Here is a 13819-nt window from a genome sequence, read left to right on the forward strand (position 1 = left end):
CCTACCTTTGAATTGGAGCTCTGCAGTTTCCTAGTTTAAGAATACCCTTAATCATTTGTATCTCACAATAGCCTTGTAAAAAGAGGTGAGTATTTATTATTATGCCTATTTTTGATTTGAGGAAATGAAGCTCAGATCAAGTGACCTGTTTAATGCCCTGTAGATAGTAATTGGTGACACCAAGACTTCTGACAGCTTTACATACTGATCCCCTATAGCTTGAGCCATATGAAATGAGTGCTAGGCAACCCCTCTACCTATCAAAATGACCATTTCATAAAGTTCACACTAAAATAGAAATGTGTCTGTTCTTGTGTTAAACAATGAGAGGTTCACATAATTAAACTGCAAAAAAATAAGGAAGGGAAAGATAGCGAGAGAAATGCCAAAAGATGAATGAACTGTAAAATTTTGCAAAATTCAACAATGCCTAATGTAAAACTCTTATTAAGTGGTACATGAAAGCACTGGATTCTTGGATAATGGAGGCTCCAAGTGGCTTTCTTAGAAAAAGGTACCTTAATAAAGGACCAAAAAGGAATCCAAATAAAGAAAATAATTTTTTGTACCTTAGGAGAACCATATATCCGGGTATGGCAGATAAAGAGTAAATGAAACTGCCAATGGCTGACGAGATTAAAAAGTACTGGAGCATCATGGAACAGTCATGTCCTTTGTCACACAGCCCAAGAACTGCTGATGAATTTCCTGATGTTTGAATGCAGCTACAATTTTGAAACACCTGTCAGAAAATAACATATTACCCTATTTAAGAAAGTAAAATTTTGAACACGAATCACAAATATTTTCTCCATAGCCAACTGGATCAAGCTGGAGACTATTTATTCCCTTTACTCTCATCTCTATTATGGTGCCTCTCAGGATTATAGCATAAAACAAAACATGGAAGGATGGCTTTAGAAAAATGGTATTTCTTTTTAAGTATGTGGAGTAAATTTGCAATAGCTCAGCTATCCTAACGCCATGTCTTTTAAAAATATACACTGTTTCGTTAAAACAGGAAGTATGACAAATTTTGTTTCAGAATACTCAGTGGAAGTATTTAGATACTTACGAATAAAGCTTTGTTTCAAAAAATAGAGTTCATTTCAAAAACAGAGTAAAGGCAATCCTTCAAAAATTCAATGTTTCCAGGTTTTCATAAGAATGAAAAGTTGTATTTTACCTTATCACCAGCCAACATTTTAAATATTGTAACTTTTTTTAGGCAAAAATAAAATTTAAAAAAGCCTAATTCCATCTTCTTAAAAAGCTGTTAGAATGTGAAAAATATAGAAAAGAAAAAAAATGGCAAAGCAATTAGGTGGATAATTGAGATCAAAACCACCAACTTCCTCTCAATGATAAAAATATTTCAGTCCGGAGTATTTTTAAAATGAATTATCTGAGTAATGACATCACTGCTATGAAATTAAAGATCAGTGATTAGTGTCTACTATACTCAAAAAAAATTAAAGAAAAAGATTAGTGGTTAGACACTGTGGAGACTTAAAAATAAGATTTATGAAACAAAAGGTAAATCAAACAAACATACAGAAAGACTCTAATTTTACTTTTATCAAATGTGGACCCAGTTCACATTGGAAAGTTCCAATGCAATGCATAAAACCGAAGTTCTGTAAAAAGACCAATAGAATGTGTTACCATATTTATTCCTGCTCCAACGGATGTCTCACAACCAGCAAGACAAGCTGACATATATGACACACCATTGTCTCCACACACAGGGTCCCATGTTTTAGTTGGACAGTTACAATCCCTGTTACAATCAGCAAGGATGGTATTTTCCACATATGAATCTTGTTGCATTCTGAAATGATTTAAAATAATGCATGGCTATTGAAAGACTATTAGAGCATTTTCTTTTTCTTCTTTTCACCTTAATCTGAAATTATATTTCCTCTCCTCCCCAAAGTAGAAACAGAAATCTTCCCACCATTGACATGTGGCCTCAGTACTAAGCTCTGGCATAAAAAAATACCTGCTTTGGTGATCACATAGCCCCTTTTCAATGATTTACTTCAGATAAACAAATAGCCAATAAACAGGCATTAACTGAGTGCCTACCATATAGCAGGTGTTTTTCCAGGCATTATTAGAACTCAAAAATGAAGATGACCTAATCCCTATGGTTGATCCATATGGTAGTAAGTAACAAGAGATCTTACATTTGAAAGCAATCTTGAAGATCAAAATCTGTAAGTTCAATTTGTAATGCAGACAGTACATTTAGCTTTAGAAATCTAACTACTTGAGTAAACAAATACATTATCCTAGTATAAAGAATGTCCAGTGGTCATGAAAATGGCAACATAGGTTGTTCTTGACCAGTCTGCTTCCCAAGATGACCAATCAGCAGCTATCCATAGATAAGACACCATTGTGAAAATCCGAGAACCTGGGGGTGAGGCTAAAGCACCCCCCTGGACCATGAAGACCTAGAAAGACCACATTGGAACAGTACAAGGAGCAGTTATACTCTAATAAAATTGCCCCATCCCCAGGTCAGCATAACACCACACTGAGAAGCCTCCCCTGGGCCTACAATTTTGTCAGTGGGAAAAGAGAGCCCAAGATGGACATCAAGCTCCCTCGGCATTGTGGGATGTTTCCCAGGAGGTGCATTCAGGTCTCACCTCATGAGGCTCTCTGAGAGAATCTGCAGGCCTCACTCATTAGGAATTAGATAGAGAAGAAGAAGGGGGACAGGGATTACAGCAACCAGCACTCAGATCTTGGTGGACTGTGTTCTTACTTGCAGCATTGTCCAAGTACAGATCCCAGCCTGTGGTTCTGCTCATCTACAGAGCTGAATGGTGGCTCCTTTTTGACAAGGAGCTCTGTTGGCACTTCTGCTTGATTTGCAGACCCAGTCAACAGGTCATACTGGCTGTGGAGACAGTTCAACTACCCCCTCTGGGCAGGGAAGCAAATTCACAGTCCTGCCCAACTACTGAGCACAGCCTCCAGTCCCACCCATCCAGAAAGCCTGGCCAGAGATCCTAAGCCATGGAGTCCATCCTATAGCCCTGCTCAGTCTGGGAGCCAAGCTAATAGTCCTTCCCTACTGTTAAGCATAACCTCTGGCCCCACATTACCAAGGAGCCTGAACAGGAACCCTGGGCCCAGACTACAGCACCACCCAGCAGCAGAGCCCAGACTTTGGCCTACCCAATTGCTGAACACAGCCTGAAGCTTTGCTCAGGCAGGGAACCTAGTCAGTGACTCTGCCCAATCATGGAGCAGAGCTTGCAGCCTCACCTGATGAGAGAAGGTGGACACCAATCCTGCCCAACCAGAGGATGCAGTTTCTAGCACCACCTAACTCTGGGATACAACTAGAGGCCTCTCTCCTCCAGAGAGCCTGGCCAGCAAACTTGTCCAACAGTAGAGCACGGTTAGCACATTGTGAAGTTCAGCCTCAACAAAACATTAGCAGAGAAATTAAGAAAACAATCCAGTAATTGCATCAAAAGAATAAATACTCAAGGAATAAATTTAACCAAGGATGTGAGAATCTGTATGCTGAAAACTATAAGACATTGATGAAAGAAACTGAGGAAGGCACAAATAAATAGAAAGATATTCCATGCTCATGGATTGGAAGAATTAATATTGCTAAAATGTCCATTCTACCCAAAACAATGTACAGATTTAGTGCAATCCCAAAACAGATTTCAGTGACATTTTTCATAAACAGAAAAATAATTCTAAAATTTGTAAGGACCCACAAAAAAGTAGCCAAAGCAATCTTGAGAAAGAAGAACAAAGCTGGAGGTATCACACTTCACGATTTCAAACTGTTTTACAAAGCTATAGTAATCAAACAGTATGGTATTATCATAAAAAAAGTGTCACAAAGATTATGGAACAGAATAGAGAGCCCAGAAATAAACCATTCATATATAGTTAATCAATTTATAACAAGTGAGCTAAGAATTTACTGTGGGGAAAGGATACTCTGTTCATAAATGGTGTTGGAAAACTGGCCAGCCACATGCGAAAGAGTGAAAATAGACCCCTATCTTACACAATAAACAAAAAATAAACTCAAATGGATTAAAGACTTAAATTGAAGACCTGGAGCCATAAAATTCATAGAAAAAAATATAGTGGGTGAACTCCTTGACATCAGTCTTGGCAATGATTTTTTGGATTGGATAACATACCAAAAAGCACAAGTAACAAAAGCAAAAATAAATAAGTAGAACTACATCAAATAAAAAGCTTCCAGACAGCAAGGGAAATCATGAACAAAATGAAAAGACACCCTATGGAATGGGAGTAAATATTTGCAAATCATATATCTGATAAGGGATTAATATCCAAAATATATTTAAAAAACTAATAAAACTCAATAGCAAAAAAGGAAACAATCTGATTTTGAAATGGACAGAGGATCACTGCTCAGCCTTTTGGCTAAGACCAAGTGTTAAAATGGGGAGAGGAACTAAATAGAAAAATTTCCCAAGAAGACATACGAATGGCCAATAAGTAAACGAAAGGTTGCTCAATGTCACCAATCAAAGCCACAATGAGATATCATCTCACATCTGTTAGGATGTTTATTATCAAAAGTCAAGAGAAAACATTACTATGCATAACCTTCCTATAAATTCAGATAACCCTCAAATACAAATCCAAAACTATTCAATGATAGAGACGTAATTAGACAAATGAAATGTATGAATTTACATATGAATTAATATATCGTGTATTAGGATTCAGTTATGCTGGATGTAAGTTCATTGTCAAAACATATAAAGGTGATTGAGACTATATAGTTAATTCTTAGTTTTACCCATTTATGAGAGTATAAAATATATGGATCATATATCTTAATACAACCTAAAACTGTCGGTAGTTTGTCTGATATCCACTTTAATATCTACTAGGATATCAAAAAGACAAACACACACACACACACATGTGCAGTCATGAACTCACTAACCCTATGATATTTCCCAACCTCTTTAATAAGCCTAGAGCCTGGAGGGATAGGCTTATAATTGACAGATGGAGAAAAGATAAAGACCATGGATTATTATTATTAATTCCACTTAGCGAATGATCTGGTCATGGGTAATCATTGAATAAAATACATTATTAACTGTCCTGGAAGTATAATATTCATTAGCAAACAACATACCCTTTATAAGTGATGGTTATGCCAGCAACTGAAGAATTATCACAGATCATAAGAAAACACAAAAAATAGAGAAGATATTCAGTTAAAGATAACCAACATCCTATGTGGGCAGCTTGTTTGACAGTAATCTTGAACTTCTTCATAATTAAACCACCAGCTATATATCCAATGCATATTGGAGGTAAGTTATAAATGCCTGTAAATTTAAGCGAAATGTTGTTTACAAAGTGACTTAGCAAAAGAGCAAATATGATACCACTTTTATCTAATATGTCTTATAAAAGAAACCATCTAGGTCCAACGCACAGTGAAGAAAGCTGATTGAATTTTATCTCCATTTATTTACATATTACATACAGAGAGATTTTTATTTCGTTTTATTTTTTTAAAAGATTTTATTTATTAATTTGACACAGAGAGACAGCCAGCGAGAGAGGGAACACAAGCAGGGGGAGTGTGAGAGGAAGAAGCAGGCTCATAGCAGAGCAGCCTGATGTGGGGCTCGATCCCAGAATGCTGGGATCACGCCCTGAGCCGAAGGCAGACGCTTAACGACTGCGCCACCCAGGCGCCCCTACAGAGAGATTTTTAAATGCCCCACAATGTCAAAGTATATTTTGAAGACTGTTATCACTATCCTTCATTTAATTAATTATAGTAGGTTGTAAATTTCTTGTATTCAGGGATCATGATCTACATTTCTTTCTAATGGTTCAGGTAAGAGTGACAAGTCAAAATTGACCAGTAGTTTATGATTAATATGATTTTGCTGTTGTTTGTACACACTCTAGTCGTTAAGAATTTAACTTAGCTCAAGGAACTTTGGAAGGTTACTTTGCTGAGCCTGTGGTTGTTAAGTATATTTATATTTTGTGTCCCTCTCCCTAAAAAAAAGGGGGAAAAGTTAAGAAAAAGGAAAAGACAGCCCTTGGTTGCATTCTTACAATGCCAGGATAAGTGAATCCCAACACACTTTCTTGGGAGAGTGGTGAAAATCCATTCCAGAATCCCACACCAGATTGTATAATTTAGTATGTCTGAGGTGGGAACCAGGTATCTGAACTTTTTTTTTTTAAAGATTTTATTTATTTATTCGACAGAGATAGAGACAGCCAGCGAGAGAGAGAACACAAGCAGGGAGAATGGGAGAGGAAGAAGCAGGCTCATAGCGGAGGAGCCTGATGTGGGGCTCGATCCCATAACGCCGGGATCACGCCCTGAGCCGAAGGCAGACGCTTAACCGCTGTGCCACCCAGGCGCCCCCTGAACTTTTAACAAGCACTCTAGATGATGAGGCTTCGGGTAGTCTGGGAAATTCACTTTTCAAAACAGTAAAAATCTCTCAGGAGAAAGCCAAGGTGGAAGAGAGCCACTGGAGTTAATGTGGTCACAGGAGAAGCAGAATACATGGGCTGCAAAGACCCCTCAAACCACCAGGGGGCCCAGAGAACTAAGGAGAGACACGGAATTCATAACCTGGAGTTAAAAGAGTAAAACTCAGACTCCTGATGAATGAACGTTGTTTTTCTTTTTACATTAATGGTTTACCTCTCTGAAAATTATCTCTAACCTGTACATTCCCCAAGATTTCCAAAAATATTTTGAATTTGCCTTCGGACCAGAGAGAGAGGAGAAAAGAAAGCCAGGATTTCCTGGCTTCTTTCCTTCCCTACCATTTGTTGATTTCCTGGAGAAGGGAAGGGGGAGATGTACCAGAGACAGAAGCATCTCCACATATTTCAATTTAGGAGTTTCCTAGACCCATCATCACACTGTTTACCCTTTCATGGTAAAAATAAATAAATAAATAAATAAATAAATAAATAAATAATAAAGTGAGCTAGGAACATAGAGAATAGACATACCGATTAAAAAGATTGCATCTGAAGCTGATTTTCCATATTGCTGTTCCAGATATTTAGGCATGAAGGTGAACATATTAACAAATGCATTGAATTGTATAATACTTATTAGTATGAAAAGCATGTAAATTGGGTTGCATAACAGACTCTTCATGGACGGTAAAAAGTCTGAAATGAAAGAATGACAATAGTGTTAAACTAGCTTAACTTTGCGTTTTAAGATCGACTTTTTCTAAAACATCAACCTCCCCTCCCAAATTAAGTTTTTCTGCTTATAGTGCACATACTGGTTTTTGTTTTGCTTCGTTTTATTTTGTTACCTTTTGAAAGCTAAAGTTATATCATTTTGGTACCCTCTGCAAGTCAGTAATGCAGCTGACTGGGCAGGGAGCAGAGCACAACAGTTTTACCATCACTAAGCTACTATCGTGTCTTAAGGAAAAACTATAACATGAATGAAATATTGTCTGCATTCACACCAGTTCCTTTTTTTTCCCCTTCTCTTTTTCCTTCTATTAATATCCTCTCTTTTCTCGAGTTCGTCTAGAATGAAAGATGCTTTTTCTGTTTTTTAAAGTTTAGAAGGAGATAAACTTGATAAAGTTCATACTCGAATATTTATATTATTGTTCCTGACAATTTAAAATATGTGGGAATTCATGGGATATAATTTTCTCAAGTACCAGGTATTTTTCTACTTCCTGAGAACAACAGTTTGGTCCCGCTAATAGTTCATACTGGATACACAATGAAACCACCTGGGGATCTTTTAAAATACAAACTCCTGGTTTCCACTCTCTTGAGATCTTGATTCATTTGATACATACTAAGGGTTATGTAAATGATGTAACCCAAACTTTCTCCTGTTGGTGTGGACTGACATAGCTCAGGGCCAAATTTGTGGCCCATCTCTTGGAAATGTTCCAAGGTCACACTGCCACCATTTTGGGGTCAAAGTCTCACTTATAATTACTGTTAACTTTTCCTATCTTTACATTCTTTGTCTTGATTTCCTTACTTATTGTGTATTTTTTGCTCAATAAACTGCCTGATATCCAAAGAATCAATAAATAAATTGAGAGAGAGAAGGAAGCATAGCTTAATGCAAAGAAAACTATTTTAGCTGTAGAATTCATATTCGTGAATAAAGTACATGGCAGGTGAGAAAGTTGTGTTCAGAGCACTTTGGAGCTTTTCAAGTTGTTCATGATTGTTGATATCTCTGTCCTAGTAGATAAGTCTCAGTAGTTCAAATCTCTTTTCTATATGTCTCACACTAAGCTCAGCTCTTTCCTAGCTGTGAAAACTGATCTTGCAGATCACAAGCAACATTCTATATTAAAATCTTCTATCAGTCCATATCAACCTTTCCAAAGGAATTGTTAATATAATCATGACCACTCTGGAATTTGAAAAGTTCTGAATTGGCTTCTAATGATCTGAGAAGTATTATGTTTAATAGTAGTTTAAGTGAATGTATAATTGTCAATAAAAATTCTGTGTAAACCGGTCTTATAATTTATGGGTGGTGGTAGAAGTAGAAACATCAACAATAATAACATTAATAGTAACAGCAGTAATTATAGTAACATGTGCCAGACCTCCTTTACCGTCACACTACAACTCTGTAATAATAAGTAGTTATTAACCCATTTTACAGATAAGGAGACTGAGTCCCTGTTCACCTTGTAAATGAACAATCTTTAAGAATTCCAAGGCCCAGGCCATACCTCATGCTAATTAAATCAGACCTCCTGGGAATACTATAGTATTTCTGAGCATCAGTATTTTTTTTTAATTTCCCAGGTAATTCCAACATATGGACAAGTTTGAGAATCAGTGTTCTCGAACATTAAATACTTAGACTGCTTTAGCTTAGTTTCCCACAGAAACACTTTCTGTAAATTATTCTTTGAGCTTTTATTGAAGATATATCAAAAACAAAACAAAACAAAAACACTGTTCTATAAAATATGCCCTTGCGCTTGCTAAAAAACTATGTGGTTCAATATTGTCTGCATTATACATCATATGATGAGTTTTTCTTTTTTTACAATATGCTACTTGGAGAACACTTTCTCTTTAAGAATTATTATTCTTTTCTCTATAAAATATAGAGAGTTATGTGACTTAACATGTTTTCTTTTTCTGCCTTAACTTGCAGGAAGCTCACAGTTAAACTAACATTTTGTTGTTGTTTCAGAACTATACATTTATTTGCAATAGTGTATATTCTTTCCTCCTTTTGTTCTCAGTTTGGATTTCTTTTTTTAAAATTAGACCTGTGTTCTCTACAAAAAAGATTTTTTGAAGGTAAGTGGGAATTTTTTTATTTAGTGCCTAAACTGACATAAAATTTTATATACATGCTAATCACAGATAACTTGATTTCCAAATTATATGACTTATTTCCAAGTAGTAACACAGGAAGACTCAGACTTGTTAGACATTATTGATTACTGACTGTTAATGACAAATTGTCTTAATGCGCCCTAGCATGATATATTGTTAGACTGAAATATAGACACATATCTAAAAAAAAAAAGTAAATTATATAGTATTTAAATTTTTTGTATTTGCCTTTAGTGATTCCATCCTTTTCCTTCTTGACCTCTTTGCTTTGTTTCTCTTTGTCATTTTTAATGATGTCTGCATCATGCTTTAGTCCTTCCTTTGGAAGCGTTTTGGGCAAAAAGAAAAAAGGAATGGCAGTGAGCACATTCACTCCTGCACAAATCAAAAAGCCAAACCACCATGCACCAACCCAACGAGTATCAGTGGGAGTTATGGTCAGATCATCTGTAAAGAGATATACACATTTTTATTAGCTTGTCACGATTTCCTGCATGAACTAAAGAAAATTAATATTACAGTTCTCAGGTTTTATCCAAGTACAGAATTTATAAATAATTTAGACATTCATAAAATTTGCCTAACAATATGTGTTATTACAATATTGCCTAGAAATAAATTATTTTGGCTCTCTGTCCTCTCCTGTAGGGAATTTATAAACAGATACTTATTAAATAACTACAAGCTCTATTTAATTACATATAAATGATTATTTGATTAGAAGAAATTCAGACCTACGTTGTCTTTGTATCTCTTGAAAAAAGGACACATGGTTGTGACAAAAGAGAAAGAGCACTGAATTTTGAGTCAGAAGGTCAGCATTTTAACTTGTTTTCCTGTTCACTGGTCTGAAATATTTGAAAAATTATTTAAACTCCTTTACTCCAGTTCGCACACCTGAAGAGAGGAATTAGTCGACTCACCAAGTCGACCCATTAAAGCAAGAACTACCTGTGATAACATAAGTGAAGGTGATTTGTGTATTCTAGACACTATAAATAAATTTTATTGAATTACCTGTGTTCACAGATCCAGTGTCAACATAAACATGTGCACAGAATGACGCTAACAAAAGTCCAATCAAAGGACCAATGATAGCTCCTGTTTCTACAAACCCTAAAAATAAATGAAAACATAAAGTTATAGTATACTTATATACCCACATAAAGAGTCCTAATTCCATGAAAAGTCTGAAGACTGCATTGTTTTGGCCTCAGATATGTTTGCCTTAAACTTTCAATCGGTAAGAAAATTAAGCTTTGTGTACATATAAGTAACAAGTTTGTTTCTGTTAATGTGGAAAAAAAGAACCTCAAAATTTAAAACCACTTTCTCTAGGCCTCCAAATTCTCTTGCGTGATAAATCTCAGGTAAAATCTGCTGTAGCAGCACAGGCTGGGATCATGCTGTTGACACCACAACACAGTGAGAGTCTTTTCCTACTTCCCATAGGCACATTTTTTGGAGGAATTCTAGACCAACACCACGTTGGAGAAATTTCTTGTGGCATGTTCCTCAGAAAACCTTCACTCCCAGATCTCTGACTTGAAACCTCTTCTGGCTATGTCCTCACTGTTATTGATACTTCTCTTCTTTCATCATGATCTCCTTTCTTATCCTTCACATTCTTGTCTTTCATTTTCATCAGTCCCCTCTGCCCTCACAACTTCTTACTCATCTAGAATTTCATCATCAGTGAGCTCATGGCTTATCTACAATTCAGAATTGAGGCTGAGCCATCCCTGCTGCTGAAAACCCAGACATGAACTTCTTCAACTTGTTCCTCCTTACTTCAAAAGATGTCTTCTGCCTTCTCCATGGTTCCATAGGCTAGCCCCCCACCACCGCCCAATACACAGACCTGACTTCTTGACCTCAACCCCTTCTATCTTCTCTGAGGTCTTGCTCAACTAAACATGACTTTTTTTTTTGTGCTGGTTCAGTCTCCCTTATTCACTGATTACAATAGCTCCCATCCACCCTTCTTTTTTTCCTTTCACTACACTTTCCATTTACATCCTCACCACTTCCTGAATCTGCTCAAATCCTTCCACATTCTTCTCAAAATCCTTGCAGGTTGCACCAGTGTCCTTTTTGCCGCTTATTTGGTGTCCTTTTCTGGGCTCCATTCTCCTAACTCTTTATGTTATTTGACATTGCAGCCTAGCTCCTCTTTTGACATTTCCTCTTAATACTTTCACAAAATTATACATTTATTGTTTACTTTTTCCCTTGTGACTACTCCTTTGATTTTTCTTCTTCCTATTCTGCTCAATAACTAAAAGTGTTCCCTAGTGTTTTATCCTAGGATTTCTCACTAAATATGCCTTCCCATGGCAAAGTCCTTTCTCTCTCTCAATTTCAGTTATTTTCTCCATATAAGTGATTCCCAAAATTCATTTCTAGCTTTTATGTTCTCTCCTAAACTTCAGAGCCATATGTGGAACTATTTTCTTCCATTGTATAGCTTATTGATTTATAGTTATTTAATTACATGCATGTGCACTTTATTTCATTTTTTAAGTCTAATTTTTTTTTCAAATTTAAGTACCCACAGGTATTTATCAGATTTGGTTGATTTATAATTAAGTAGTTATTTATATACTAAACCTTATATGGACTATGTCTTATTCATCTTAGTACATATAGAGATTATTACTATTATTTCCATATATTATACACCTTAGTATTTATTGAATAAAAAATACAGATTATAACAAGGTGTTTGTTAATTTATTGCAGGCAAGCATTTGTATTCTTTTGAGATAAGTATGTGAAGGGATTTGAAAGGACAGAAAAGAAAAACATCGAAAAAGCTTATTGCAAATCAATAAGTCATCAAAAAGGGCCAAAAATTTCTTGGGGTAAGTAAGGATCTCTAAATATTTTGATCTGTCTCAATTATGTGTAGCTCTGTTCTGATCTTCTTTCATCTTCTTTGACATTTGTGGTTCTTAAAATATATGTCTACATTAATAGTGAAATGTCTTTAGACTAAAAGTTACACTTTTGTTAAGTAACAACAGATGGAACAACTAAAGAATACAAATAAGCTATTCATAATAAATTAAGAACATGTAGGAGATTGGAAGACAACATAAGAAAGTAGATCTTATTTTGGTTATTGTGGGAGGTGACATTGATGGATTTTAGAAAAGGAAATTTCAAGAAACATAACCGAAATATGAACCAGATATTTGTCAAGGATCTGAAAAGGCCTGACTAGCTTGGAGAGATTGTGAAGAAACTAAATAGACTGAGTAATAAGTGGAGATACCAGATTTAGTAAAGAAAGAGCCAGTATGTTTTATAGACATGGTAGAGAAGCCATGATTAAGACAATATTTGAGAAAAAATATACTGCAAGAATGTGTATAAAAAATTGAAAGAAAAATGCTAGTGATAATATGACCAATGAAGATGTTATAATAATCTACAGATGAAGTAATGAGGATCCACACAAAAATAGAGATAATGAAAATAGTGAGAAAGATTTTGAATATAAGAGACATTTTAAAGAAAACATTGGTAAATCACTTAACAGACTTGATATAAAGTGGTGCCAAAGAATTGGACGAGTCAAAGAAAACTCCAGGGGCACTACATGAGTGGTATTTTTAATAGCAAAAAGCAGAGTTAGAAAAGTAGCTTATTTGAAGTTAGCTCAATTCAGTAAACTTTTATTGATGGCCAGCTGTGCCAAAGTACTCTGCTTGTCATTCTGGAAATCACTGAGTCCAAATAACTGACATCCACCCTTAAGGAAATTTCTTTTCTGAAAAGAGGCTAAGGCAGATTTTCAAACTCACCAATATATAAAGGAGAATTTTCAGATTTGGCAAAATCTTCTATGTAGGAAATACCCAAAGGCATGATGGGAGTTTCACCAATTCCACGTATGATATTTCCTACTAGTACATACATCCACATTAATGATTTAACTTCTTTCACGCACTCTGTATTAAAAGAAAAAAAAAGATATTGTATTAGTGTTTTGGTAGTAAAGTATCAGTAACACTTAATTTTAGATTTTTGGTGAACATTTCACAGTTCTTATGTGACATGGCATCTTGTCAATGATTTATATTACTATGTCAACAATGTATCATTGGACCATCCTATTTGCATTTTCTGACAGAGTCTGTAGGTATGGCCAAATATAAGTGGTATGCTGGAGCCAGTTCCTACTGAGTTGGGATAGATGAGTAGTATACACATCTCTTTTCAATTTAGTATTTAATGGTAACACATTGGTAGTTTGATGACAGTATTTACACCACAGAAATTGACAAACACTAAAAGCCAGAACTTTTTTCCCTCCAGAGAGACAGTTTACCAGCAACTACTGAACCCAGTTAGCTGCTCTGAGAACTACCCCATTTCTGTACTAACATAGGGAAGAGAAAAAAAAATGAACACAAATATCTCTCCCTAG

The 13819-nt window shown here is 35.6% G+C and overlaps 1 protein-coding gene across 1 annotated transcript in view; it reads right to left on the bottom strand.

The window, feature by feature from the left end:
• Positions 1–13819, bottom strand: part of SLCO1A2 (solute carrier organic anion transporter family member 1A2) — a 49737-nt gene that overhangs the window by 20179 nt on the left and 15739 nt on the right. The window contains exons 6-12 of the mRNA XM_008707072.2: positions 13194–13340; positions 10402–10500; positions 9613–9831; positions 7036–7200; positions 5171–5366; positions 1666–1831; positions 570–742 (exon numbers count right to left, since the gene is read on the bottom strand). Of these exons, the coding sequence (XP_008705294.1) occupies positions 570–742; positions 1666–1831; positions 5171–5366; positions 7036–7200; positions 9613–9831; positions 10402–10500; positions 13194–13340 (1165 nt within the window). The remainder of the gene's footprint in view (positions 1–569; positions 743–1665; positions 1832–5170; positions 5367–7035; positions 7201–9612; positions 9832–10401; positions 10501–13193; positions 13341–13819) is intronic.

This window comes from Ursus maritimus, unplaced genomic scaffold (assembly GCF_017311325.1).
Source record: "Ursus maritimus isolate PB19 unplaced genomic scaffold, ASM1731132v1 scaffold_26, whole genome shotgun sequence".
NCBI classification, from domain to species: Eukaryota; Metazoa; Chordata; class Mammalia; order Carnivora; family Ursidae; genus Ursus; species Ursus maritimus.